General features: G+C 40.7%; 2 protein-coding genes across 11 annotated transcripts in view; both read right to left on the bottom strand.

The window, feature by feature from the left end:
* Positions 1-332: 332 nt before the first annotated feature.
* mybpha (myosin binding protein Ha) lies at positions 333-17,071 on the bottom strand. 2 transcript variants are annotated; one of them, XM_039604982.1, is made up of 14 exons: positions 16,748-17,071; positions 14,438-14,488; positions 14,088-14,153; positions 13,545-13,679; positions 12,956-13,123; positions 9,029-9,117; positions 8,721-8,916; positions 8,212-8,351; positions 7,000-7,159; positions 6,420-6,556; positions 3,927-4,113; positions 3,763-3,819; positions 823-856; positions 333-679 (listed from the first exon to the last, which is right to left on the bottom strand). In XM_039604982.1, the coding sequence occupies exons 1-12, from the start codon at positions 17,049-17,051 to the stop codon at positions 3,785-3,787; spliced, it is 1,668 nt and encodes a 555-aa protein (XP_039460916.1). In that variant the 5' UTR covers positions 17,052-17,071; the 3' UTR covers positions 333-679; positions 823-856; positions 3,763-3,784. The 2 variants fall into 2 exon arrangements, with proteins under 2 accessions (XP_039460916.1, XP_039460917.1); XM_039604983.1 differs by lacking the exon at positions 14,438-14,488.
* A 220-nt stretch (positions 17,072-17,291) lies between these two features.
* The window catches only part of LOC116330784 (neuron navigator 1-like), a 96,616-nt gene continuing 87,625 nt past the window's right edge, over positions 17,292-26,282 (bottom strand). For all 9 annotated transcript variants that reach the window (XM_039604967.1, XM_039604969.1, XM_039604965.1 and 6 more), the window contains 15 exons: positions 25,480-25,588; positions 25,260-25,381; positions 24,089-24,282; positions 23,828-23,990; positions 23,538-23,736; positions 23,362-23,450; positions 23,165-23,263; positions 22,867-23,038; positions 21,731-21,996; positions 21,490-21,641; positions 21,323-21,394; positions 21,032-21,237; positions 20,799-20,917; positions 20,510-20,698; positions 17,292-19,917 (listed from right to left, as the gene is read on the bottom strand). In XM_039604967.1, coding sequence (XP_039460901.1) covers positions 19,822-19,917; positions 20,510-20,698; positions 20,799-20,917; positions 21,032-21,237; positions 21,323-21,394; positions 21,490-21,641; positions 21,731-21,996; positions 22,867-23,038; positions 23,165-23,263; positions 23,362-23,450; positions 23,538-23,736; positions 23,828-23,990; positions 24,089-24,282; positions 25,260-25,381; positions 25,480-25,588 — 2,247 coding nt within the window. In that variant the 3' untranslated portion in view covers positions 17,292-19,821. The remainder of the gene's footprint in view (positions 19,918-20,509; positions 20,699-20,798; positions 20,918-21,031; positions 21,238-21,322; positions 21,395-21,489; positions 21,642-21,730; positions 21,997-22,866; positions 23,039-23,164; positions 23,264-23,361; positions 23,451-23,537; positions 23,737-23,827; positions 23,991-24,088; positions 24,283-25,259; positions 25,382-25,479; positions 25,589-26,282) is intronic.

Raw genomic sequence — 26,282 nt, 5'->3', positions numbered from 1 at the left:
TGTTTGGACTGTGAGAGGAAGCCAGAGAGCCTGGAAACCCACTAAGTCACAGGAACAGGAACAGAAACTTAACGAAGGCTAGAAACGTCTTATTGAGAAACAACAGTACTAACCACTATGCTACCAGAATAACCAGAATTTCATCAAAATGGCAGAGAACAAGTCTACAAAGGCCTGTTTCATTAAATGATAATGCAGAACAACTTGAAATCTCATTACTAAAATCCTATGAATCTCATAATAACTGTACATAACTCTAATACCATATGGGACACTGTATTGTAAGCATCTTTAAATTTATGTTTTTAAAAAGAAAATCACATAACATATAATAAAATATAACCTTTATTTAACAACCCTACAGGCATTGCATCTCTCAGGATTTACTGTTTTATTGAGCAGTACATATATGTTTCTTATATATACTTACTATAACAAACAGCAAATGGACGCCGGCAGAAAAAAACATGGTAAATATAGCTTTACATACATGTCACCAACTGAAATAACATACAACATTTGGCAAACGGGGATGGGCTGGATCTTCCATGCATGCTGGAAGGACTGGGAGAGTCAGGATGTGATTTGAAATAGATATGGAGATGTTGGTATGCTGTTCTGCCCATTTCTTCATTATGTACACACTGCCGCACAGCCAACTTGCACCTTCTCAAACACTCTGGAAGAAATAAGAGAGGGATTTATTACAGTTGCACACATGCAGTCAAATTTCCATCACCACAGAGGATATAAAATTGACATATTGTGCATTAATGAATTATTTTAACTGAATGATGGACATATACACACACAAACTCTTACCTTAAAACATAAGACCTGGACTTCTGCTGGTCCTCTAAAGCCAAAGAAAGGTGGAAAGATAATTAAAGTAAGAAGACATTAAATGGAATCATGAGATATTGGTGATCACTTTAATCAGGAATATTCTGATAGAAAGTGTGATGGTTCGTTTAAGGTCTTGATCTCTTGTAGGTCTGGGTGTGTACTTATATGTGAGATTGCTTAACTGCGTATTTTCCATCAGGGATTATCTGCCTCAGTTTCTGCTCTCTTAGCCCATTCTCCCCTCTTCTCACAGCACTCCACTCGGCCTGTTGACTCATGGTAATGTGAAGAGTTTGGCTGTGTGTCAGATCATCTGGAGTCATTTATAGAAGCTGTCGAGTGCTGCACTGACATCACCCCTATCTCTCGCCCAATGGCGAATCCTGCCTAATCCTTCTTTCTCCCCATGCGGGGCCATCCCATGTATGGCTGAGCCTGTATGGGATCACATACTGACACCTTGTAGAGACTTATAAGTAGGATCACGTCATTTATAGGGCACAATTTACACTTGGCCTGAAAACGCTTTTTCGGTAATCTGATTACAAGAGGACAACTGTACATAAATACAGGTGTGAACCCATCCGAACACACTGAAGTTGCATTCGGAGTAGAAAGATATGTGACCTCATTTACATAACAGCATGATGTGAAGACACTTGTGTCCCTGACCACACTCAAGGTCAAGTTTGGAGTGTGTATGTATCATGGCAACTACATCCAGTTTATTCCCTCAAGTCAAACAACTAAGGAGGACACTGAAAAATGACACTGCAACTTTACTCCTCCTCTAACTGTTCAAAGCGCAAAAATAATGCACAATGTTTTTTCTCCTATATTGCATATTACAAAATTTAATTGGAGCTGAACAACAACATTCGATCACAAGTGGTTATTTTTAATTAAAATCAATTAGAATTTAGTCAGGATCCCTACACTCTGAGAAGATTTTGTTTGCTGTGACTGTGTTCTGGAACCTCTCCATGGAAAGCGCATAGCAGAAAGAGCAGCAGGTATCAAGAGATTTGACACTGATTAAGTCAGATACAGCATAAAAAGAATGTAAAGTGGGTTGCAAAGCGGCTTGCAGGTGAGCATGAAACTTTAAGCAGGCTAAAGCAACATAAATAGAGCATTCTGTTTGAAATTTAACAACAGGCTGTGTACAAAAACAGCTGAGTGAACCATCAACTGATGTGAATCTGCTGATGTGTCAGATCTTAATAGTTAAAATGACATTTTGAGCACTCCCTGTGAAATTCTACACCACTGGAGTAATTAAAACACCAATACCAAAACACAAATGTGGCAGTCTAAGAGTGAGGATATAAATAGCATAATAAAAGCAGTGAAAACATCAGATTTGGTATTTCTATTTAGCCAACATTAATCCTTGCCACATTACCACATCTAAAAGCAGGGCTTGCAATGTACAAAATGCACAGAGGATAAAGGCTGAGAGGAGAGATGAGATGAGGAGGGAAGAGGAGAGCAAGAGCGGTATTGCTTTTAAACTGATGAGTTTGTCACTTCAGCTCATGGCTGGTCAGTGGCTCTGCGGGTATTATCAGTCTGTCCCATTTCATCTCGAATGACAACTGTGCCAGTAACTCAGAAACTGGGTTTGCCGGTGAAAGCTTTAATAACAAATGCTTTGTCATAGTGATGTTGCATGCCATACAGGGAGAGGCCACTGCCTCAAAAGATTTGGGTGTTTAGGTGATCATCATCATCATCATCATCGTTTATTTATATAGCACTTTAAAAACACACCTGGTAGACCAAAAGTGCTATACAATACAAATATAAATATAGGAATAAAATAGCAAAAACCAGACATAGCAATAAAATTAATAAAAATGTCAGTTACCCACAGAGTTAAAAGCCAGTGAATAAAAATAGGTTTTTAATCTGGACTTAAAAACTGGCACTGATGTAGCTTGTCTAATATGGAGAGGAAGGCTATTCCCAAGCATTGGAGCCGCAACAGAGAACGCTCGGTCTCCTCTAAGCTTCAGCCGTGACTTAGGGACAGAAAGCAACAGTTGCTCAGCTGACCGAAGCGCAGGAATGGGGACATGTGGCTTCAACAAATCAGACAAATAAACAGGTGCCAGACCATTTAGAGATTTAAAAACCAATAAAAGAACTTTAAAACGGATCCTAAATTCAATTGGAAGCCAGTGTAGAGAGGCCAAGACCAGAGTGATGTGGTCGAATTTCCTTCTGCCGGTTAAAAATCGTGCCGCGGCATTTTGCACTAGTTCCAAGCGTGAGTGGGATGTGACTAAGTAGTATGACTGCCAGGAACCGAGTTTTCGCAGCAGAATATTGAATTGGAACATGATGAGCTAAAATGATGACATATATCAAAAATTATCCATTTTATCTGTCAGTGGTTTTATTTTTATGGCCAAGTGGTGTACCATAAGAATGCAGGAATTTACAGTACAGGCCACCTATGGAGAAACAGGGAGACTCACCTCGAAGAGTAAACAAAGCAATAACTACAAACTGAAACAAAACAGCACAGGTAGATGCAAAGCACGGTGGAAAGCTGTCTGCTTGTTTACAGATGAGCGTCCTACGTTACTAAGGTATTTATAGTTAGGGTTTAGGCAAAGCCTATTTTGATCTCTTGAGAATCTATGGTCAGAAAGAAAGAAAGTCTATCCCGTGGGAAATTTTGATCTCTTGAGAATCTTTGGTCAGAAAGACAAGACTTGTTGGAAAATTGTAATTATTTAATAAATATGTTGGGGGATGATATAGCTGGTGAATTGTGTTTAGCTGGATAATAAATATATATATATATATTTGCTCAATTGCTATGTGTTATGTGTATATTTACTGGAATATATTACTGTCTGACAGCCTAGTCCCTTAATACATTGCTTAACTTGCTAATTAACTTACCTCTGGAAGTTTAGATAATAGTTTATTTCCCCTTCTCAGCATCTGGTAGAATGACCTCTGTTTAGGAAACAAAAATGTAGCTGTGGTTAAAAAAAACTTCTGCTTTTCAAATTGATGTAAATATATTTTTATATAGTTACAGTAGATCAACAGTAGATACATACGTTTGACCTCGAGCTTGCAGGACACGGTGGCCTCTCCCTGGGCGTTTTTAGCTCTGCAGGTGTACACGCCACCATCAAAGCTGCAGGGCTTTCGGATCTCGAGGGAGCAAATGCCCTGGTTGGAGATCTGACGATACTTGGGATCGTCACCAATGACCATTTGATTCTTCAACCACTCGATCTTAGGCTGAGATGAGAGAAAAATTAACAAAATAAATTAACTTTACTACAAAATTACAAAGACTGACGTTAATGAAAATCAACATTTTGCATGTATTATCATGATAACAGTCGCTGGGATCTGCAAGGTTTATCTCTTTTGCAACATGAGAATATTCATCGGACACATGGAATCAGGAACCAACCTGTAAAGACACGATGACTAATAGAAACACATGAAAAAGAATGTGACAGTTTTGGCCATGAAGCATGGTTAAGGTAGTCAGTTGGTCTACCACTTCCAAACTGAATACTCAACAACTATTTGAAAGATTGCCACGAAATATCAAGATCAGTTTATGTTTGTAAGTTAATTAAAGACAACCAGGTTGTGTGCACCTTTTTTTAATTTCAGATTTCCCCAAGACTAAACTAACCTCCCAAACATACACATTGGTCACATTGTCATTGTCTATATTTGAACATGCTGATTTCGATGTTAGCTCTTTGACCTATGTAAAGCCTTAGAGAACTGTTGGCGTGGCAACAGACTTGGTCACCAGAGAAATGGTTAAATGGCGAAATAGGGAAAATGCAAAGAAATCCATTAATTTCTACAGGCTAAAGGTTGATTTTCAGACCAATTCTGTTTTGACTGAATGTGTCCTGTGTGATAAAACACAACTGACTTCTCAGTAAAGCCTAACAACCTCAAAACCCTCGCCAATATTCAGTGAATGTTTCCCTACCGTTTCAAACTGGTCTTTAAATTTCCCCCATCTCAACCCTGGCAAAACTGACACTTGTGGTCCGCCTCTGTAGCTTCACTGATGTGTTTTTTCCACTTCAGTTTTACATTTCTTACTTTAAACTGTCATGGTTTTTCTTTCCTGTCTGCTTGGTACAGAGTGAGCTATTTAAACTTGTTCTAAAGCTGTGGTCTGTTTGGGTGGCAAAAATAGTGCTTTCTGTGTTACAAACACATCTTCAATCACCCATGAAAGGAGAACAATCTATACTTCTTATCACTGTCTCTTTTTCTGTCCGCCCTTCTTATCACGCATCTCTCACCCCCTTAATATAGTCCCCTACTCTATGTGACAGCTCTTTATCAGAGACACCAGGACAACCTATCACACTACTGAGCATGCCTTTGTACTGGACCTCTCAACACTGAACTCCATGCCAGGGAAGAGGAGGTGGCTCGATAAACACATGCTATAAAACAATTCAAGCCCACTTACAGGAGTATGAGAGATTTCAATTTACAGCGATTATGTAAAGACATGAAGTTAAAGTATCGGTCATACACCGGTTAATTAGATGACCAGGGTGTACCCTGCCCCCGCCCTATGCCCAGTGGGATAGGCTTCCCCTGGATAAGCAGAGGACGACAGATTGCTGGACGCATGGTTAAGCAGACATACAGATGATACAACTACTTGGAGAAATCTTTTTACACCACAGGGAAAGGCAAGAAAGACTTATTTGGCAAGGACAGCTCTCAGTCTATAGATACTAACATGAAGGAAAATTCAATTGCTTTCTCATTATTCTCAGCTACAGACTTTGTCTTAGATGCCTGTGATAAGTTTCACTGTCCCAAACCGTGTCATACTGTCATAAAATAACTAATAAATACTAAACGCTGCAAAAAAGAACAAACATCAAGCTACAAACAAATTACCCATCAATCCCTGTTTTCTTCATTGTCTGTTAGCTTTTGTGCTGTGCTGTACCAAATTTGTTAGCTCTGTCTCATCTACACCGGCACACACAGGGCGACTAACTGCTGCTGTCCTGGGTGAAAAGCCAAGGACAGCTAGGACGAATAATCAACTGCATTTCCATTCTGAACTGCTACTTAATCTGCCTGCATCTGTCAGACAACTGTAAAGATAAGTTTAACCCAAGCAGTTGCTGCCAAACAGTGAGAGAGATTCTGAAACTCCACATAAACATACCAGTGGAAGCCCTCCCTGAACTCCTGAGTGCATCCTTTTTTAACTGTGGCATTTATATCTTATTTAAAGTGGATTTGTGAGGGTTCCTGGTGAGAATAAGACTGTTTCAGTTCAAAAAGGAACATTAGCTATGTGTGTGTAATCTGGAAAGTCCCCCAAATCTCAATAGGCCAGTTTTATTTATAATCAGCAGATGCTTTCCTGTGTCGTCTTGGGTTTGTACTTTTAGTGTGAGCATGAGCTCTAAATATCCAGTCAACTATTAGGATACCACCATGATACCAACGGATAAGATCTAGTATCAATAACTTGTTGTATAGACACTGCTGTTTATATAAGAAATAAATGAGAGTATTGATGTACATCTAACCTTAGGACTTCCACGAACAGAACACAGCAGCTTGGTGGTGTATCCCACGGTGGCGGCTCGGTCATTGAGGGGCGTGGTGAACTTTGGAGCCTCATTGAAGTCATGCTCCTGGTACTCAAGAGGTTTGTAGACAATACCTGTAAAGGAAGCAGCGTTAAGGTTTTATGAGCCAGATATAGTGCAGATCCTTTTTGTTTTTTTACTGTTTATTATTGAGGTCAGATTAGGCAGTGGTGTACTGAACTGCATTATGTTTAAAAGTGGAACTACTACACACATTTGCTTAAAGAATAAAACACACTGTAACACAACTATGGTAATCATCTTAATGATTTCGCAGCCTATTTAAATTTATTTCAGTAATAGCAGAGCACTTGCCAAGAGAGCTATCCACTTATGTTTAAAGCAGTGCCAAGGCCATTGCCACTCCTCGAGTCTCCACTTCAGATTCTTGCAACTAACCACAGCTCATTAAAATCTAAGTATCCATTCGTATTGCAGCCGTGCCACTAAAACTTTATGCAACAGAAACAAACCGATGTGAGACAAATTAAAGTACTTTGTGCATTCAAGGGGTCACCTGTCTTCTGGATGGTGGCCACTTCCTTTGTGACAGCGCTCTTCTCGCTCATGCCCACTTGGTTTTCAGAAAACACTCTAAAGGAATACGAGTTGCCCATGACAAGGTCTGAGATGGTGGCACTTAACCTGTGATAGTGCTCCAGCACAGTGAACCATTCCTGCATGAGACAGCAGACACAACAGTCGGATCAGACATGTGAAATGATAGCGTGTCCTTACTGGACTGAATTCATCTCTATTCAGTTAGTGTACATTATTTCAATTTTCTTCTCTTTTTTAAAAAGTTCAAGTATACTGAGTATACTTACACATGTAATATGTGAAGTCCCTTCAAGGCCCTGCCTACCCTCACACAATTTAAATATTTATTTAATCATACCTGGTCACAGTGTTCTTTGGCTGCTTTGTTCTGTAAGATCTAATGCTGCTCATTGTAAAGCGAATACAACTCCAGCTGAAAAATGTCTTTCTTTCACTAACGCACTTCAAAAAAAGACCATTTTCACTAAAAAACATTCTGGTTAGTGCATTTCTGAAAATAGAACATTTATGCTGCGTTCCAGCTACCTCAGAAGTTGGATGTCAGAACTTGTTGCAGAAATTGAAAAAACATTTTGGTTTTAGCAAGGTTGAGTCTTTCACGCATCACTAGCAACATAATACCTGTGTTTTTGCTCTTAAAAGCACCGCTGCAGCACATTCCCGAATAGTGGCTGCTCTGCATATGTCTTATTAGCAAATCACAGATACACAACAGTGACTGTACAAATTAAAAGATTTAGATATCTACTACTGGTTACATTCACTGCCGCCATCTTTGATTGTTAACTGCTGCTCCGAATTTCCAAGTTGGAAATCCTAGTTGAGGAGACAATCCAGATGAAAATTGATATTGGGAACTTGTTAATTCCGACTTCCAAATTAATCTGAAATTCACCAATAATACAGAACCTTTATAAAACAGACCAATATGTTGTAGTAAGGCTTCACTCTGACTGCATCATATTGAATGAAACACTGAAAACAGAGTTAAATGCACATAAATGTACATCTTTCTGTGTCGTGTTAAAGATGTCAACACCTGTGGGGCAAATCTGACCTCAAACTATGAATAAAAAAATGATGCTCTGGATTTCTGAGATTCATGTCAACATTACTGATCTGGTGTAACATATGGGTTTTGTGCAATTCGAGTAAATATCTACTATACCTCAGTCTTCTTGTCCGCTTTCTGGACAGTGTATCCAGTGATGTCTGTGTTGCCATTATCCTTGGGTGGAGTCCACTCCAGAGCAGCATTGAAGCCCCAGGCATCCACCAGCTTTATACTAGCAGGAGGACCAGGGCGCTCTGATGAGACACATTACTGTAAGTATTATGGCATTACAATCATAATGAGCCCGCTTCTTTAAGAATTTCAAGTGTTTACTCCAATTCATGAAAGGTCAAAAAGAAAACCATCTATTTAAACTGTAATGTATTTTAAGCTCAGACCAGATATTGATCAACAGTAGCTTGCACAAGGCTCAAACACTCTGGCGTCTTTGTTAGAGATGTCATTTATGTTGGCTAATACCCAGAGAAAGTCACAAGTCTAGAAACAAGGAAGTCAACACGTCAGCTGCACAGCCAGGAAGGCCGCAAGTGAATCAACAGTTTGACACGTTCACATATTCCTTTGTGTAAATGAGATTCTTTTATGTCTCATGTGTCACTCACCCACAATCTGAAGGGTTATTGCAGCTTTATCTTCAAAGCTATCCACTTTTAGGGTCATCTCATAAACACCAGAGTCCTCCCTCTGAGCGCTGCGGATGAACAGGATGCTGTCCTTGTCACTGTTCCTGATATTGACCTTCTTGGTATCCACAGGCTGACCATCTTTAAGCCAGGACACTGCAGGTTTAGGCTTTCCCTAAGGAGTTGGAAACAAGAACGGTTAAATGCAAGTGTTCAAAAATGTATCTGTCAGCCTTTTATGTTTCCTCACTGACTAATACAGCGAATGTGCACACAAGCCAGCTTACAAGAAAAGGGATGACGAGGTTGATCTGCTCTCCGACTTTCTTGACATAGCGGGACCTGAGAGCCCGAGGCAAGCGGATCTTGGGACGGTCTGCAAAGTCAAATCAAGCATGTTTATTTTTCACCTCATCCGTCTTCTACAGTCTGACTGAGCTGATTTGCTGCTGATTTACTGCTTCACTTTGTTAACAGTTAACATTACATGCTAACAGCATAAAGCATGGTGTACACACATCCTGTCAGACTCTTTAAAGTGTGGTCACACATGCATAGAATGGCAGGTCAACAAGACCTAAATAGAGCAGCTACTGCTGCTGCAAAGTCTACAAGAACATGATTGAACAGGCTAAAATTACCCGACAGCAGTTTTGACTATGCAAATTCAGGACAGAAAAAATAATCCTAACAGCCGAGAAGCTGACAGTCTGAATATGTATTTAACTTTAGAAAGAGTACTGATTATAAAGTATCTGGAAAATGCACTGTTAGCAGGACAAAACAAACAAATATGAAACAGCGATGTGTGCGAAACACATACAATTAAAAACTAACTTGATAATCAAAGATTTTTTAAAAAGTCAGCGTCAGCTCATCACACTTTCACTTCAGTTTTTCAACGTAAAACATTTCCTTAAAAACATAAAAAACAAGCTAAAATAAAATCTTAAACTATGTTTCCATACTGATGCAAGTACACCTGATACATCATCACACTCAAGCCACCATTTAAGTGCTGCCAGTTTTTGCAGGAGCAAAATAAACAAAACAAAACAAAAAATGAAGAAGTGAAATCCAAACAAAGGTTCTGTGTGCTTAAAGAAAAGTGCAGTATCTAGGCAGGGGGAGCCGAACAAGTAAGAACCTCAAACCAGCAGCTCCTAAAATAGCTTTAGTGACAAGAAAGACTGAACTCTGAGAGCACAGCCCTCATGTCATGCCCAAAGAAACCACAAATACATGTCAAACCTTTCAGCTGAGCAGTGGTTGCAATATCACATCTACAGACGACTGCAGCAACTCCTGATGTGAATTAAAATCAAACAGGTGAACTTGCATCGCAGACATCTAGCTGGGCTCTCTGTTGGATGGTTTCCTTCATGCCAAGTGCTAAGTATCAGGAACAGCATCTCTCACATGTTTCTGCATAAGCAGCAAATGTCTGAAAAGCTCTCTGGGCTTAGAGGATAAATAAAACCACCAGGCTCCTGCCCTCCCTCACCTCATTCACCCCCATACAGCCTGCTTCTCCTAATCCACTCAAACTACCCTCCCAATGGGCACCACATCCACCTCCATCTTCTTCTAGCTATAAGAGTGTTTACATCTTCTCCTTCTGATGCACTAAATCTAACCTGACATCTTGCCTTCCTGTTCTTACATTTGTCACTGTATCATTGCTTCAAATGTATCACTGCTACTCAGGATGGGATGTTGCTTCTGGAACAACCATTTCCCAAGTAGATCAGGGCTGTCTCTAGATTTGGCTCAAACACTAATCCTTGCTAATCAGCACACTTCCCAGCAATGCCCAGAAGTGTTGCAGGCATTGTGGCATCCAGCAGCCTGTAAGTCCCCCCTGCAAGGAATCTATAATCTGCCATTGTCTCTGGATAAAATGTCTTTGTAGGGGGCTTTCAGCATATGTAGGACAGCATGTCTTCCTCTAAAGCTTAAACGTGTGGATGGGTGTCTGGTCCGGACAGCTTGTGACTGACACACAGCTTAATTTAACCTCAACAAGCCATACAGAATCCAACAATTAGGCTCATGTTTCACCAACCAGGAAATACGCCTAGAGACAGTAAGCTGTGGGTAACTGGGGCATGTCAACTCAGGTCGGCACTACGTCAGTGTGTGGGTTCAGAATCAGAACTACGGAAAATAAACCAACGGTGGTTTAAACCACAGAAAAAGTACTGCAAGCGAAGTGTGGTGAAAAGAGACTGTGTATTCTGGAGCTGTACTTCTTAATACACACAGCACACCACAATAGTGAAGCAACAGTTAAAGTAGGGAATTTTAAAACGGTCATAATAACCATCAGCCAGAACATCCACATTTTTGCATTTTTAACAAGAATGCATTGGTCAAAGGGGAAAGAATAGTCGTTGATGCAATCGTAAGCAAAAACGCTGCATCCATTATTAGTTATATTGTACTAGTCAGTCTCTTTTTGTGGCTGTACTTGAGCACAGTAGTGCTTGGAGTCAAATGCTTTAACATGTTTCCCATGGTGGTCATGCTAATATGCTGATATTTAGCAGATATAACAAACCCAATCTTAGGACAAGCATGTTAATATTTGCTAGTGAGTACTAATAACAGCCTATTTGGGCCTGGTGCATACACTTACGTACTTCTAGCTATAACCGTGTCATGCATTTTTTTGAGTAAACTGTGACCCAGTGATAAGTAAATTAATTACTGTTTCACAGACACAGTTCATGAATGAATGTACTCAACTGCAATGGCAATACGATACTGTGCAAAAATCTTGAGTCAGCCTTCATTTTGCTTCCAAGGAGCCAGACTTTTTTGAGCAATAATTATCCAGGCTTTCAAAGTTTTTGAAAGACACAAAAAGTAACACAAAAAGGTCAAAGATAATGATAGACATAAAATAGTATTTTTGCACCAACAAGGGGATTCTAGAGAGCAACTTCTCAAACACTTCACATACCTCAGTAAGATTTTGATCTACCACACATTACTATCTGTAAAACATCTCACTGGCAGCACTGCCAGTAATGTAAAAGCATACCTGGATAGAAAAACAGCTAATGGAACCCTTTCAGTCATAGACTGGTCCTCCCAGAGCCTGGACCTCAACATGACTGAAGCAGTGTGAGATCCACTTGACTGAGAGCAGAACAAAAGGCAGCCAACATCCAAAGAACAGCTGGATGTCCTTCAAGAAGCCTGGAGTACGATTCCTGAATAGTACTCAAAGAAATTACAAGAAAGTTCGCCTAACAGAGTTTAGGCTGCGTTGAAGAATAAAGGTGCTCATAGCAAATACTGACTTTTAGCCTTCTTAGAATTGTCCAAACTCTGGTTTTGCTTTATATACAGTATTTGCATGTATGTGTGGACATTTCAATAAAATGCTGCAGCTATTTCCCATTTTCCTAGCAAATTACAAAAAAACAAGGGGCGCCTTTGTTCATTACTGTATATTAAGTGATATTATAGTCTGAACCAAAGCTGCAAACTGACCCAAAGTGATATAGTGCAATTTAGTTTTATATTTATTTAGCTATATTTAGTTTAGTTATATATTTTCACGTATGTATACAATTACAGGAACATTCTGTAAATTGAAAGTGTACCAACCAGCAGTCTTGAATGAAGATGTGCGTACATGCAAATGAAAGCATGACTTACAGCTAATGAAAGCTCTTGTCAGCACCTTTGCGATTTATGTGCTTGCATCTGTGCAATCCATCTGAGGCACCGGCAGTTAATACCACCTCTACCTCACTGGTTGTAACATGAGTATTTTAAGGATAGGTCATAAGTTACAACTATGTTAGAACTCCTGATAAAGAGTTGGAGACAGCCATTTTACCAGGTGGCTTCACAGTGATGGAAAGCTTCGTTGTGAGGTTTTGGTACGGGACGTCTTGTGCAGAGTTGCACAGTATGTTCTCTGTGGAAATTCTCACTATGAAATAGAAATTCTCATTGTACTGAGCAAACTAGCGTTTGCGTGGTTCCTTCTCCAAACAGAATAATGTCATGGGAACTTAGCAACAAAAGTTTGAAGAAACCTTTTAGGAATTATGAGACCATCACGTTTTTAGAGTTGGTTTGAAGTGTTGTGTATTTTGTGATGTTTCGACTGCTTATTTTGGCTTTTAAAAAAAAGCTGTCTATAAAAGACAACTTTACTGGAAGCTGTCTGATAGTGAGGTGCAATAATGACTCACCGACAACCTCGCGGATTGGCACAGGGTCAGCGACTGTTCCAGGTTCGCTGCGGCCACCGGGGTTTACAGCCACCACGCGCACACGCAGAAAATCACCTGCTTTCAGATTTTTGATGCAGTATCGGTTAGCTGCAGTCAGCTCCTCGTTAGCTACAACCCAGTCTGTCGCTGTTGGGAAACCAAGGATCTGTGTTAGTGAGCGGCTTTTAGGGTCATTATTCCATATTGTGAAAAGAACACAAACGATCCGCTTTTTCTCCTGATGGTTTTTATTTATTGTAATTTTCCTGAATGTTAAAAACCCCTCAATTAAACTTAAGTGGTTTATCACCTGTCGACACCAGTTTACAAACAACCTGCCCATAAGAAGTATACTTTGGCTACCATGATGAAATCTCAGAAGGCATGCTGTCATCTGAGCAAATGAGCGCTTCTAAAAGTGGTGTTGGGAGATACAGCGACAGCCGGTAAACTGAAGCCTGCCGTATACGGCCCGGACCCAGCAATGAGTATATTTGCCCTCTGACACGCTGGGGACAGGTGCAAGCAAACACTCTCACATACATGCGACACACATATGCAGACTTACTTCCATCCTTGCAGTACTCGATGGCGTATCCATCCAGGCCAGAGTCTCCGATGGTCTCTGGTGTCCTCCACTTAATGGTGAGACTGGAGTCATTAACATCATCCACAGACACGTCCAAAGGAGCACTGGTGGGGACTGTGAGAGGTTTAGTGCAGTGAAGATTGATAAAGCTTTCTTAATATAGACAACAGAAAGTGGGGCTTTAAAAACAGTTAAAAATACACACATAATGGGATAATCAGCAACATGCATTACATTCTACTGCATAAATGTGTGGATCTGCAGCTCAGTTTTTTTCATTGATAATTATTATGGAAGACTTTTCTCATTTTCACAATGAATCATTAGAAAAACAGTGAAACAATATGTTTGTACAAGATCTGATTTAAAGCTAAATTCATTCATCATTTCCAGCTTTTCAAATAAGAATTTCTTTACATACAAGATAAAAGAAGAGAATATAACTGTTTTTGGAGATTAATGCTCAATTTGACAATTAATCTCTCACTGGGTGTACAAAGCAGGATCAGATGTTAGTGTTACCTGCAGGAGGTGGTGGTGTGGGGGCCTTAGGTGGCTCCTCAACTACAGCAGGTTCTACTGGAGCAGCTATCATTAAAAAAGGAGATTAGATTTACATTTTTATAAACAAATACAAAAAACCCCAAAACTGATCCACAGTATTTTTTCTATACAGCGGCATTCAACGATGTAAATGTCCAAACCTTTAAACAAAAACTAACCATTTTACTGCAGAGAAAAAGGCATCAGGAAGTTACCTTCTCACAGATTGGGAAAATCATGATGGGAAGTACTTACTTCTAAGAAAAATACTATTTGCAGTATTTTGTACCTGAGAATGAATGTTGGTGTATGCAGTGGTTCATGTTTACCGTCTGCCGGAGCATCTGCAGCAGCACCATCTTCAGCGGCAGGAGCAGTAGCTAGCATTAAAATGCCGTTAGGGAAGCCAGTTAGATATGTACAATTTGATATGTATATATGTATAATATGTACAATTATTAATGCAGGTAATCAAATGTTTTTTAGGCATTTTGATAAACTTACAGTGATGTGAAAAAGAAAGTTTTCACAGAACCTTTTGTGAAACCTAAATATATGTCATGTTCCGTAGCTTACAGGACCTCTTTTAGCAGTGACAACTTGAAGTAATCCTTTTCTGTATGACTATCAATCTCTTGTGGAGGAATTTTTGCCCACTCTTCTTTACACTGCTTCAGTTCATTGAGATTTGCATGGTTTCGTTTATGCACCGCTCTCTTAAGCTCCTTTCACAGCATTTCATTCGTGCCGAGGTCAGGACTTTAAGAGTAGACCATTGCAACATCTTGATTTGTCATAACGCACAGCACCACATTCGGGAAAAGCCAAAGCATCTCTACTCTGGAACAAATACATTGTTCCAGAAGTCTTGTGTTTTGTTTTTTTTAGATGCTGCTTAGCAAACCTAAGCTTTCTCTTGGCAACCCTTCCAAACAAGCCTAATTGTACTGTCATGAACTTTAACATTTAATATGTTAATGTGTTGTTTGGAATTTATCTAAGTATTGCACAGTCTGACCTTGGGGTGAATTTGGCATCCACTCGTGAGACGATTCTCGCGTTGTGTTAACACACGCATCTGAATGCTCCATACCAGTCAGCTGCCAAAACTTCTGCTTTTATAGAGGTACTCAGACTTGCGAATGATCAGTTAACCAGCATTTGATTACCAGCAACTGGCTGCTCTTTACCCTCTTAATTCCTTTGGAAACTGTTCTTTCCAAAGGAATGCATAGAGTCCCACAAAAGCTTTTTTCACATCACTGTATACTCCATTGAGCAAGCAGCAGGAAAGAGCAGTGTGAGGTACAGCTTTCTGAACTCAAAGGTTTGTGTGTTAGAACAAACAGGTGACCAAATGTCCACAAACAGAAACCTCATCAGTTAAGAAAGTCGAAAGATGAACGCACAAACACATTTACAGACAGAAACACAAGAAGTGCACAGGGGAACACAAACACATGTTGCATATCAGCTTGCATATGTGTGCGGACAGCCTGTGGTGTAAGTTTACTCTTAGTAGCTGTTGAATCTCCTCTGTCTTCTGTCATATTGCCATCAGTTAAGGTTAAGGGTTATGTGTCGAGGTTTAAAGCCAAAAAACACACTCATAAAATGAAGAAGTGGTTCAGAGTATTGATACAAGAGGGTAACTTGTGATCCATTAGCTTTCGTTTCAGTCTGCAAAACAGGCTAACAAGGGTAACAACAAAAATGTCACCATGCCAACAAATTCAAGTTGCATGCAAAACAAAATGCAAGATCTAAAAATTCAGTCACGTTTTCTTAGCTCAGACACATTTAGCTCCCTTATCTGTGACCTGACAAACTTAGATTAGAGGAGTTTTTTTTGGAAATTATGAGTATTTTTAAAATGTACACAGATTTGGAGCAACAATTCGTTGCCATTCAGATTACATCATTTTCAGGGAAAGCCTTGCTTATGTCAGCAACAGTCCCTAAACACATTCTCCACATATTACAGCAGCATAGCTCTGTATTAAAGGGTCCCAAATGGCCATGCCAGCAGTCCACACCTGTCACCTACTTAAAACATATGAAAGAAAAAAATATGACAAAGGAATCCTAAACAGAGGAACAGCTGAAATCCTACAGCAAGTAAGAATGGAAACCATATGGCTTTTACTTCGGGGGAGAGCTGCTTAAAAGGGATGGTTTTTGCTTTAAATTGGTAAACTTGTTCTTGTTCATTTTTGTGTTTATTTTTTTAAGTTTTCCTGGAATTCACATCCCAACTTTGCGGAAAGGTGAGAATGGCGGGGGGTGCACTTTACTCTTTGCATGTGTATTCTGACCCACTGCTAGTACAGGCTGTAAGTTATGTAGCTATACAAAAAAATAAAATAACAGCAATTGCACTGTTACGAGTCACTTAATACAATTAGGGAGCACTTTGTAGTACTGTTGCATTGCATTGACTTTAGTTTTAATCACTGAGTTTAGGATGCTTGAAAGCTGTTTGATGCAAAACAAAAAAAAGCGTATAACTTTGGAGAAAATGTCTGCATATATTCTTGATTAAATCAAACACTGTTAAACACGAGAGCTACCCACGCAGTGTCACGGTTAGTAATGTTAGCTTGCAACTCCATTCCGTTCCCAAGAGTCTATCGAGATACCGGGAGCGCTTCCTTCAGCAGCGGGGGTGTCTTCTGCTGGGGGGGCGGCAGCTGCTTCTGCCTCGGCTGCGGGAGCTGCCTCGGCTGGAGGAGCTTCAACAGGTGCGGCCTCAGCAGGTGGAGCCTCCACGGGTGGAACGGGCTCAGGTGCCTTCGCCACAGCCTTCTTGACTGGTGACTTCTTGATAGGTGCAGGTTTGGCCGGCATCTTGCTGGCAGACGTCAAGTCCTCGGGATGAGGCGGTGGAAGAGGCTTAGGTAACATATATACTGAGGGCTGGTGGGCTGCTCCACCCATTCCCATGACTTCTACACCCGCCTACCCACTTAAGCCACATCTTCTTCTATGGGAAGAGTGAAGGTAAAGAAATATAAGGAGAAAAAAAAGTTGCGTACCTTTAACTCAGGTAGCACACCTGTCGATAATTAAACTGATAATTAAGAAATCATCAAATACATCAGAGAGTGGTCGTTCAACTTAATTGAGTAGTGGCCCATTAGCACCCCCTAGTGGATTATAAAGAAACAACAGGTAGAAAACAGGTAGTGATGTGATGAATGGCATGACTTTATTGTAACAACTGCTCAATGTTAGACATATGGGATTTAATGTGGTTATAGAGACATGCCATACAACCTTTACCGAGCCCACTTTTAAGCCAAGTGCTCCTTCCTGCTGGAGGAAGACAATACAACCACAGAGGACGCTCATTTTCTGCATACGCGGGCCCAACTTTCTCTTAGATCTCTCTTTAAGTGATTGTTGTCGCAGACGCAGTGACTATTTACAGTGTTTTACAATAGTGATGTAATGTACAAAAGAGGAAAAACAAAACATCTTTACAAATATTTGCATAAGAAAAAACACAAAAAACCCCACATGTCTGCTCTTAAAAACAATGTGAAAAAGAGGAAGATATCCAGTTATTTAAAAATCCCTCCCGTGATAAGGTTTAAGTGCGGTAGGTCCAATGAAAGGAAACTTTGGAAACACACCAGGGATACATGCATCAACATTACATCTCTAGGCTTGCATCTGTTCTCACGCAGCTTCCCACTTCTCAGGCAACTCCCTAACGACGACAAGACCTTCAAGCTTAAGTTGAAGATGGTGTCAAATCGTGCAAAGCAGCCTAGTCATGATACACATTCATATTCACTGCAGTTTACTGACACACACATCATCTTAACTTACAGTTTATCACATTGACTGCCAGTCAAAGGCTCCAAATATATCAATAACCCACTCGAAACCCAAATCTGGGCATTAAAGTGATGACATGGAAGTGACATCAGAGTAGGTCAGCGGAACTAGTTATGTTCCCTCTAGATTGAGGCCTCTGTGTGGTAGATCAAAGCAGCTTTTTAGGCCAAATTGTGTTTCAGGCACAGATAGACTTAGGCATCGTGCCTCTACTTTACAGCAGTAGAGGAACATCTGGGCAGAGTATGGCAGTCTGAGGTACTTCAGGGTCAAGCTAAGGGTTTTAAGAGTATCCCAACAACCTACAGTTTCCTCCTCTTATACCGCTCTTTATACTTTCTCACTTTATCTCAGTTAACAGTCAAGATGTGAGCAATAAATACTGTCATCTACTACCTCTAGCATATTTCATGTGCAAACCAATGAAGAAACAAAACGGGAGGAAGTCACATTAAAATATTAACATTAATCAGTATTTCCTGACGGTAACTCAAACCATGTGAGAAAAGAAAACTGACAATTAACAGAAAGTCACGTTTTAATCAAAAAATGGAAGTAAAGGAAAGAGGAAGGAAAATGTTACGGCTATTTTTTGCTAACGTTTTCTGCTTCTGCTTCAGGGATGATGACACAGGTGATAAATGTCGGCATACAGGCGATCACTGAAGATGACTCGGTACAAAAAATCCTACAAAATCAAGACTTTGAGAGCTGTGTCGTCAGCTATTACAAGAGAAGTCTGTGTTTTAAAACTGATATCTAAATACAGAGTATACGCAAGCATAGCCAGAAACGGTGCTCAATAAACAAGCAGGTTGTGGGTGTTTTTTTTCTTCGATTTTTTTCTCTGTCTGTGTTTATAATTCAGTACATTGACTTCCTGTGGTTATAATATCAGCATAACACTGGTTACTGAGTCCACGTATGATGACATTCTCTTTACAGAGTCAACCCAAAATTAAATCATCATTCATTTCAGTTTTCACCCCATGCACGTTGCTCTTTACAGCTTCGCAGTTCTGTTTATTCGATAAATGACAAAATGGCAGAACTGAAAAGAAGAAAACATTCAAGGCCTTTTTCATAGTTGTGTTTTTGAGTGTGCGTTATATTCTACCAAGCACCTTTAGTGAGACTGAAAGCGCACCATGAAGAGAAGAGGCAGGCATCAATAGATGCTGCCATCTGGAGGATTTACTAATGAACTGCATGATTTGGCCAAGCTGATCCCCCCATTTGATACACAGTCACTGACACGGCCTCCTAAAATCCAATTATTACAAGTAAAAAAATAAAGTGCATTTTGGCTGTAGTCAAGTGCTGTTCCTACTTTTTGGGGAGTGATCGGACTCTGTTTTTCTGTAGTTTGCTTTCCTGAAATGACGCATGTGCCTCCAAAATAAACCTATAAGCACCAATAGTTGTTGTGAGGGTTGCGGCAGTAAAAAACAAAAAAACAAAAGAAAATAAAGGGAACAAATATTCAACGGGGTTATAGGTCATAATTTGTTTTATACTATTTTGGTCACCATGCACTTGCAGATTCAACAACAGCCCATCTGATACCAGCTGAGAGCAGAAGGGAGAAAAGACACCATCATTCCCCGTCGTGATCATCGCAGCTTCCTATCAAAGCGGTTTCATCGTCTTTCCAATGTTCAGATATCCGGGAGGAGCAAACCCGTTGTCCACTGTCCATAATCCTCCTACTCCCTCTCCCTCTCTCTGTAGATTCTTTACATTTAGCTTTGTAATTGCTCACTGAGCACACATTAAAGTTCATTTTGGAGTCTTTAAATTCTCATTTGAACTGCATTTGTGAGAGCCGTACTGTAGAGTCAACAGTTCCTTAGCTTTATTGACAGTCTACTCAGAGTGTAGCCTGCAGAGTGGGATCAAGACTGCCTTCCCTCTCTGGAGACTCTATGCAGTTGGCCGACTCCTGGAGTTTCAGCAGCATGGCCATCTGTGGAGCAGGAGGAGACACAGAAGAAGAGTTAGCCACAGAGAAGATTGCTAGACATGTGTTCTCCCCCTGTGGTTAGATTTGGCTTTGCATATATGAAATATGGCTTGAAAAAGAGATTAAGTTATTGAACTTTTAATCCAATAACTGCTCTGCCAGCGTTGTGCACGGTGGCTTTTTGACTGTCTAAAAAGAACTGAATGTTTGTAATCAGGCTCTCTTTTCTTATGTGTTTTCTAATGCTAAAGACATATTTTCTGTGTCAGAATAAAAGGACTCAGTTGAGGAAACAATCGCAGGACATTCAGTACATTTATTGAGAATTTAGTACTGATAGACAGTTTTAAACGTTTCTGTGAGTATTGGAGCATGATGGCGCGGTTACAGTGAGCTGCTAGATGAGGTGTTGCAGGCTCTACACTCTCCACACCTTTCGCAACAGAAACTTTTTTTGCACCATGGTCAATTAATGATTCACAGCCTTATTGAAACAATGTCAATTTGTTTGTATTCCCTCCGGTATTCTCCACTCTCAGCAAATCAAAATTGACTAAAGCACATTTTTCATCTAGGCACAAAAGAAATCACTCACCAATGGGTCTGACTCCAGTGTGCTGGGTGGAGGTGTGTCTTTAGGAGGCTTATTCTCCTCATTGAGTGGACCTATGCTAGGAGGAGGTAGGTGAAAGAGCCTGGACTGATCCTGCTGTGCGTTTGGCCAAGGGAGGGTGCCTCTCACCCACTCCACCGGATCCTCCCATACTGATTTATGCCCATGGACCTGACAGGAAAAGACAAGTCCATAGCAAAAACAGTATTGTTATAGAGGGGTTATTGTTTGTGCCACTAGTGTTACATTTTGGAAATGCGTGCATATTCACCTTAATGCCATCTTTGGCTCCTTCCTGCAAGTACGGTATGATTGAGTGGTTCCACAAGTCAATGAACCACTGCCTGAACTCTGCCACTGACACTGGGCATGACAGGAAAAAGCAGGGACCTGGAGGAGGCAGTGTTTTTTGTTAGCAAGTCTTTATCCTAATAACTTTATCATGACAACTCTCTCCCAAGTACCCAAGTCAGACTTTGCTGACTCTGTCTGCTAATATCTCACCTATGAGGAAGTCTGAAGTACTGTGTTTCTCCAGGAAGGCGTGCAGATGGTACCAGAGCTGAGGGATCCAGTCGAGAACATGGAGGAGCTCCTGGTGGCGTGCCAAGTCCTGCTCCTCGTTCTGGTAAGCCTCTACAGCTTTACGGTGCAAGTACCTCAGCAGAAACCCATTTGCTGGTTCTACGTTGTTGGAGAACATCACCATCCTGTGGCAATATGCAAGAATTACTTATTTTCTGCGTAAGAGTTAAACAGGGTAACGGGGTATACTTTATCCAGTCCTCTGCCTACCTGAAGCTAAGGTGCAGCCCGTGGTTAGATGTCATTTTCACAGGTTGATTGGTCGTTCCAATTATGTACGGACTGAAACACCAACAGAGAAAATCTCGTTACTCTTTGATTAAACAAATCGTATTTGAATTCTTTGGTGAAATACAGTAATTCTCAAAGTCCCTTACCATTTGTGATACTTGCAGGTGAGCGCTCCATTAACAAGCTCAGTGATGGCCGCTGAATCGCTAATATCATCGATGATAACAACCAGGGGAAGTTCCCCTCCACACTCTCTGTCAATCTGATTTGCTAGATTTGACAGATACAACTGCAGCTCCTGTTAAAAGGTGAACACATATTTTCATACTTGCCTGTGAAAGAAAAAGAAACAAAAAAACCCACCAAAACTCCTTAATCAGATTTTACCTTCTGTGATTGACGGTGCATGTTGAATGTGATAGCAGGGCTGCGACCCAGGAGACCTGGCTCGTGGCCGGCTTCAGTCGAGTCAGTCCGGCTGCGCTGCAGGAGGTAGTGGGCCAGACGCTGAGCTAGGTAAGTCTTTCCTGTCCCGCTAGGCCCAGACAGAACAAGGCGCCTGTGCTTCATCAGCAGGCTGATATAGTGCAGCATCATGGGCTTAGGAATCAGAGTCTCAAACACCAGTGAGTCAACACATTTTTCCCGGAGACCTGAAGAGTTTCAGACACAGGGGGAGGATGAGCAGGAGGATGTATGTAGCATTTACTACACAATAACACTACACACAAAACTGCATCTATTAAAAAAAAATAAACAAATAAATAACTAAACTGTCTAATTTTATACTAGATCCAGTACTTAAAAAAATTACATCAGTTGGTCTGGGTCTCCGTGGGCTTAACCTTCAACATGAAAATCGTAATTTTAGCCCCTCCGACCAAACAATAGAAAAGGAGCTTTTTTTTTTTCCTGTCAAAGCTTGCAGGAACCACAGCGAAGGTCACGGGTTGCCAAACCCTGGTCTAGATAAACCATCACATGCTTTCATTATACTGCCAAAGTCCTACTTTTGTCTTGTGGCTATTTAATAGCACTCTGGCATCTAAGACCCTCAAGCCAACCATTTTACATTTACAAAATAGGCCTCAGATTACATTAAAAATATGTGTAAGATTGCTAGAGACTAGCAGCATGTAAAAGGTAATAAGCCACATGTGATTAATTTAAGAAAATAGACGTCAATAAGAGTTTTGAATACAATGTTTCAAAGCAAAACAAACTGTTTTCAGCTCAATTTTTATTCATATAGTGCAAATATTGCAACAACTTTTACCTCGAGCTGCTTTGTATTCAAAGGTAAAGACCCTATAACAATACAAAGAAACCCAAACAATCAAAAAACTCCATATGAAGCAAGCACTTGGCAATAGTGAGAAGGAAAAACTCTCCACCACTCTGACCACTCCACTCCAACCAACTCTGGGAGGGGCAGCCATCCGATGCAACCGGTTGGAGGGGAGGGGAGGGAGACAGGACATGGAAAAAAAGCAATAGCATTGAATGCACTTATATCTGCTAACCTTTCAAGGTGACAAAAATACGAGCAGGACCATTGCCAAGACATCGATAAGGTGAGCCTTGGGGTTTGTCCCCTCCAATCACCCTCAGTTTGCCCTGGGTAAACTGGTACATTTGCAGGGAGTCACTGGTCAGACCCAAGCTGGCTGTCGGGTCCACTTGATTTAAATAATCCTAAACAAAGAATAAATATATCGCAGTTAAAATTTTACGGTTGAGCAAACAAATCACAGCCAGGCTACTGAACCACAAATGTCCACTCAATAAAAAAGGAGACCAGATTTACAAGACAAGACTTACTTTGAAGGTCTTGGCTATGAGGGAGTCGAGACAAGGCCAGTCAGTCCTCGCATTAATCAGTACTGAGCCAAGGTAGTACTCCTGCTGCTGTTTACCATCCTACAGATAGAGAAGAAACAGATGCTTAATTTCCAGATTGTCCAGTTAAAGCTTGACATTATCGGACATTGTGAGTAATAAAAGTGTTCCACGTCTACCTCTGTTTGGTCTCCAATACGGACCAGCAGACGTGCACACACTTCTTCACGCTGAGAAGACACACCAAGCGTGTCACCTTGAGACACTTCTGCAAGAGAGGAGGAAATGAGGAGTAGATGCACGCTGCACTCCTTTATGAGTTAAACATTGTTTTAAGGCTTTGTTAGTCCCTGACCTGGATCTTTACAATCATTCAGACTAAGGCTGAAGGATTTGGTGAGGGACATGCTCATTGGCTGCCTCAGAGAGGGCCCCAGGAGGGACGCCAGGCCTGAAGGTTGGGATGTGGAGGAGGTGGGGCCAGAGCCAGGGAGGTGATGCTGGGTTCCTGTTTTTAAATTGACATTTTCTGCCTTCAGGTTCTCCACCGTCGACTGAAACATGAGCAGAATAAAGCTTTAAATTGTAATAACAGCTTTGCAGACAGGTAACTGAACAAAGACACATGCAGTAGGCCAAACAAACCTGCATGTTTTTCATGGCTTCTCGGAGCTGCTCCAGCTGATGTGCAGAGTCTAAGGCTTCAAGTCGAATATCCGTCAGTTCCCTCTCTTTCACCCAGAGCTCTGAGCGCAACTCTGATACTGCGCTTTCCTCGGCGTCTCCCTCTTCTGTACTTTCCATGATCCTGGAAAAAGCCGAGGAGCTCTTATAAGAAATTTTCATAGTCGAAAACTGCCATCTCACTGCTGAGCTATGCGGTGGAGTAGGTGTTTGTGTACTCACACAGAGGAGGTGGCTGAAGCTGAGGTTTTGAGGGAAGGCAGCATGCCGTCTCCTCCTTCTCCCCCTTCTCCCCCTTCATGAGGCATCTTGGGAGAGTTGGGAGCTGAGGAGTCGGGGGTTGCAATTTCCTCAATGTCAGAGTATGTTTTGGAGCCTTTCTTAATGCTGAATGCTTTGTTGAAGGAGCTCCTCAGCTATATAGAAACAGAAGAGATAAACTGATATAAAACAGTCAAACAATGACTTCACATTACTGCATTCATAACTGGAAAGAAAAAAAAGAGGGAATAGTTAGAACTGTTAATGTGACACATGCTAAGTATAAAGAGAGTATAAAAAAATAAAGAAATAGTTTGTCATTTTTCACTGCAAATAAAAGCCAAAAAAAAACCCCAATCTGTCATGTATAGAGTTTCGTTTTTATATAAAATGCATAAACAAGATATCATCATGTGCATTTGTAAATCTCACAGAGCAGAATATTTGTACCTTTGGCCAGGCCAGCCTTTGTTTTAAACTAAGCAGCTGGTGTTAATCAAAAAACAAAAAAAGAGCCTTTCCCAAAATGACAAACTACCGCTTTGAACTTTCAGTCATTTTCTGCAACTGAGTCCAAGTTACAATCCGTTTTCTGCACTTAGATTTAGCAGCTGGTTTAGTAAGGGTTACATGGTGAAATAAAAAGTCATGTATTCTTACACAGGGATAAAATACAGGATAAAGTATGATGTAACAGGGGAGAAACGTAATTGAAAGATGCGTTAAATAAACTCGATGATTAAGCCTGAGTGCTTCGCTTCTTACGGAACATCATTTCTGCTGCTAGCCGCTCTAACCGAATTACGGCCATCTATTCAAATGAAATGGTCACATAAGAGGCAGCCAATCAGCAGTGTGGGAGGCCAGTCAGCAGAGATGGAGGGTACTCGAGGACTGTGTTGCACTTTTAGATGGTCCATCATGCTGTATGACAGGAAATTAATAGAGGTTTTATAGAAACGCAATGACTGAACTCACCTCGAAGACCTAAAAGAGCAGAATAACACAACACAAAGGAGGGAAAGACTGGTCATACTTCATCCACGCTGCTTTGTCATTTTCATTAAGGAGAACAAACACAGACACAGACCATGCAGCGAGAATAATATAAAGTCTCGCAAACAGCTCTTACCCAGCTTTTTTTCTTCTTCTTCTTAGCATCTTGGTCCTTCAAGCTGCCCACGCTGGACATGCTGGTCAAACTGTTCAGACTGGAGATGCTCTCACATGAATTCTGACGTCTGATACACAGATCTGGAAAAAAGATAAAGAGAGAAAAAAATTATTTTTTTTTAAACTGAGTGCTGTGGAGTGAGAGAGAGATAAAAAGATAACCTGAATAGTTTACAGACCTTTGCTGTTATCTGGGTTGTTTAAGGCTCCTTGTATGACAGCCTGGGCTTCGTCATTCCTGGCCTTCAGAGCATCAATGGTCTCCCGGAGCTCCGACAGCTCAGAGTCCTGCACAAACATGAAATAAATGTCGCAGAATTGGTTTGAGGAAGACTTGCTTGTATCTGCTTTGAAAATTGAGCCGAGTGATAGCTTGTACTTGTCTAGTTATCAAGTTATCATCCAAAAAATACTCTATTTTCATTTTACTGTTTTTTTATAACTGGGGATTTTGTACTGTAATAAATGAAAAATAAGGTTTGAATTTAAAAATCATGAATACTTTCATTAAATAACTTGAATATGTTATGTTATGTAGTGAGAGTGAGCTTTTAGTAATGCACTTCAACTCAAACCAATGCAATGTGAAAAGTTCAAAAGGACAAGAACAACAGTGCCGCTTATTGTCTGCTAAAGTCGATGCCACTCCACTCTAAATAGAGCCGCCCGGCCCATCTCCTCAAGGTTAAAGAATCTGTGCTTTGGGCTGAACTGCACAGGTCAGTGCACTGGCACAAACAACAAAGACCTTTTCTGGAGTGGTCTAGACAGGGCTTTCAGAGGGAGCAGCAAGGCATGAAGCACTGAGAAAGACTCTTCACATATACACGCATGCTCACACTAAACACCTCAGGCACTGATCGATTCTTTTACACCAAAACACACAAAGGCAGAAGAATGCAGGAATGTGATGTTTACTTTAGGTGCACATGCAAACTGTTCGAGTCTCGCTTATCATTCAGCCTTTAGAGATTTTTAACAC

Source organism: Oreochromis aureus, linkage group 20 (assembly GCF_013358895.1).
Source record: "Oreochromis aureus strain Israel breed Guangdong linkage group 20, ZZ_aureus, whole genome shotgun sequence".
In the NCBI taxonomy this organism is placed as follows: domain Eukaryota; kingdom Metazoa; phylum Chordata; class Actinopteri; order Cichliformes; family Cichlidae; genus Oreochromis; species Oreochromis aureus.
This window is presented reverse-complemented; position numbering and strand designations above follow the sequence as displayed.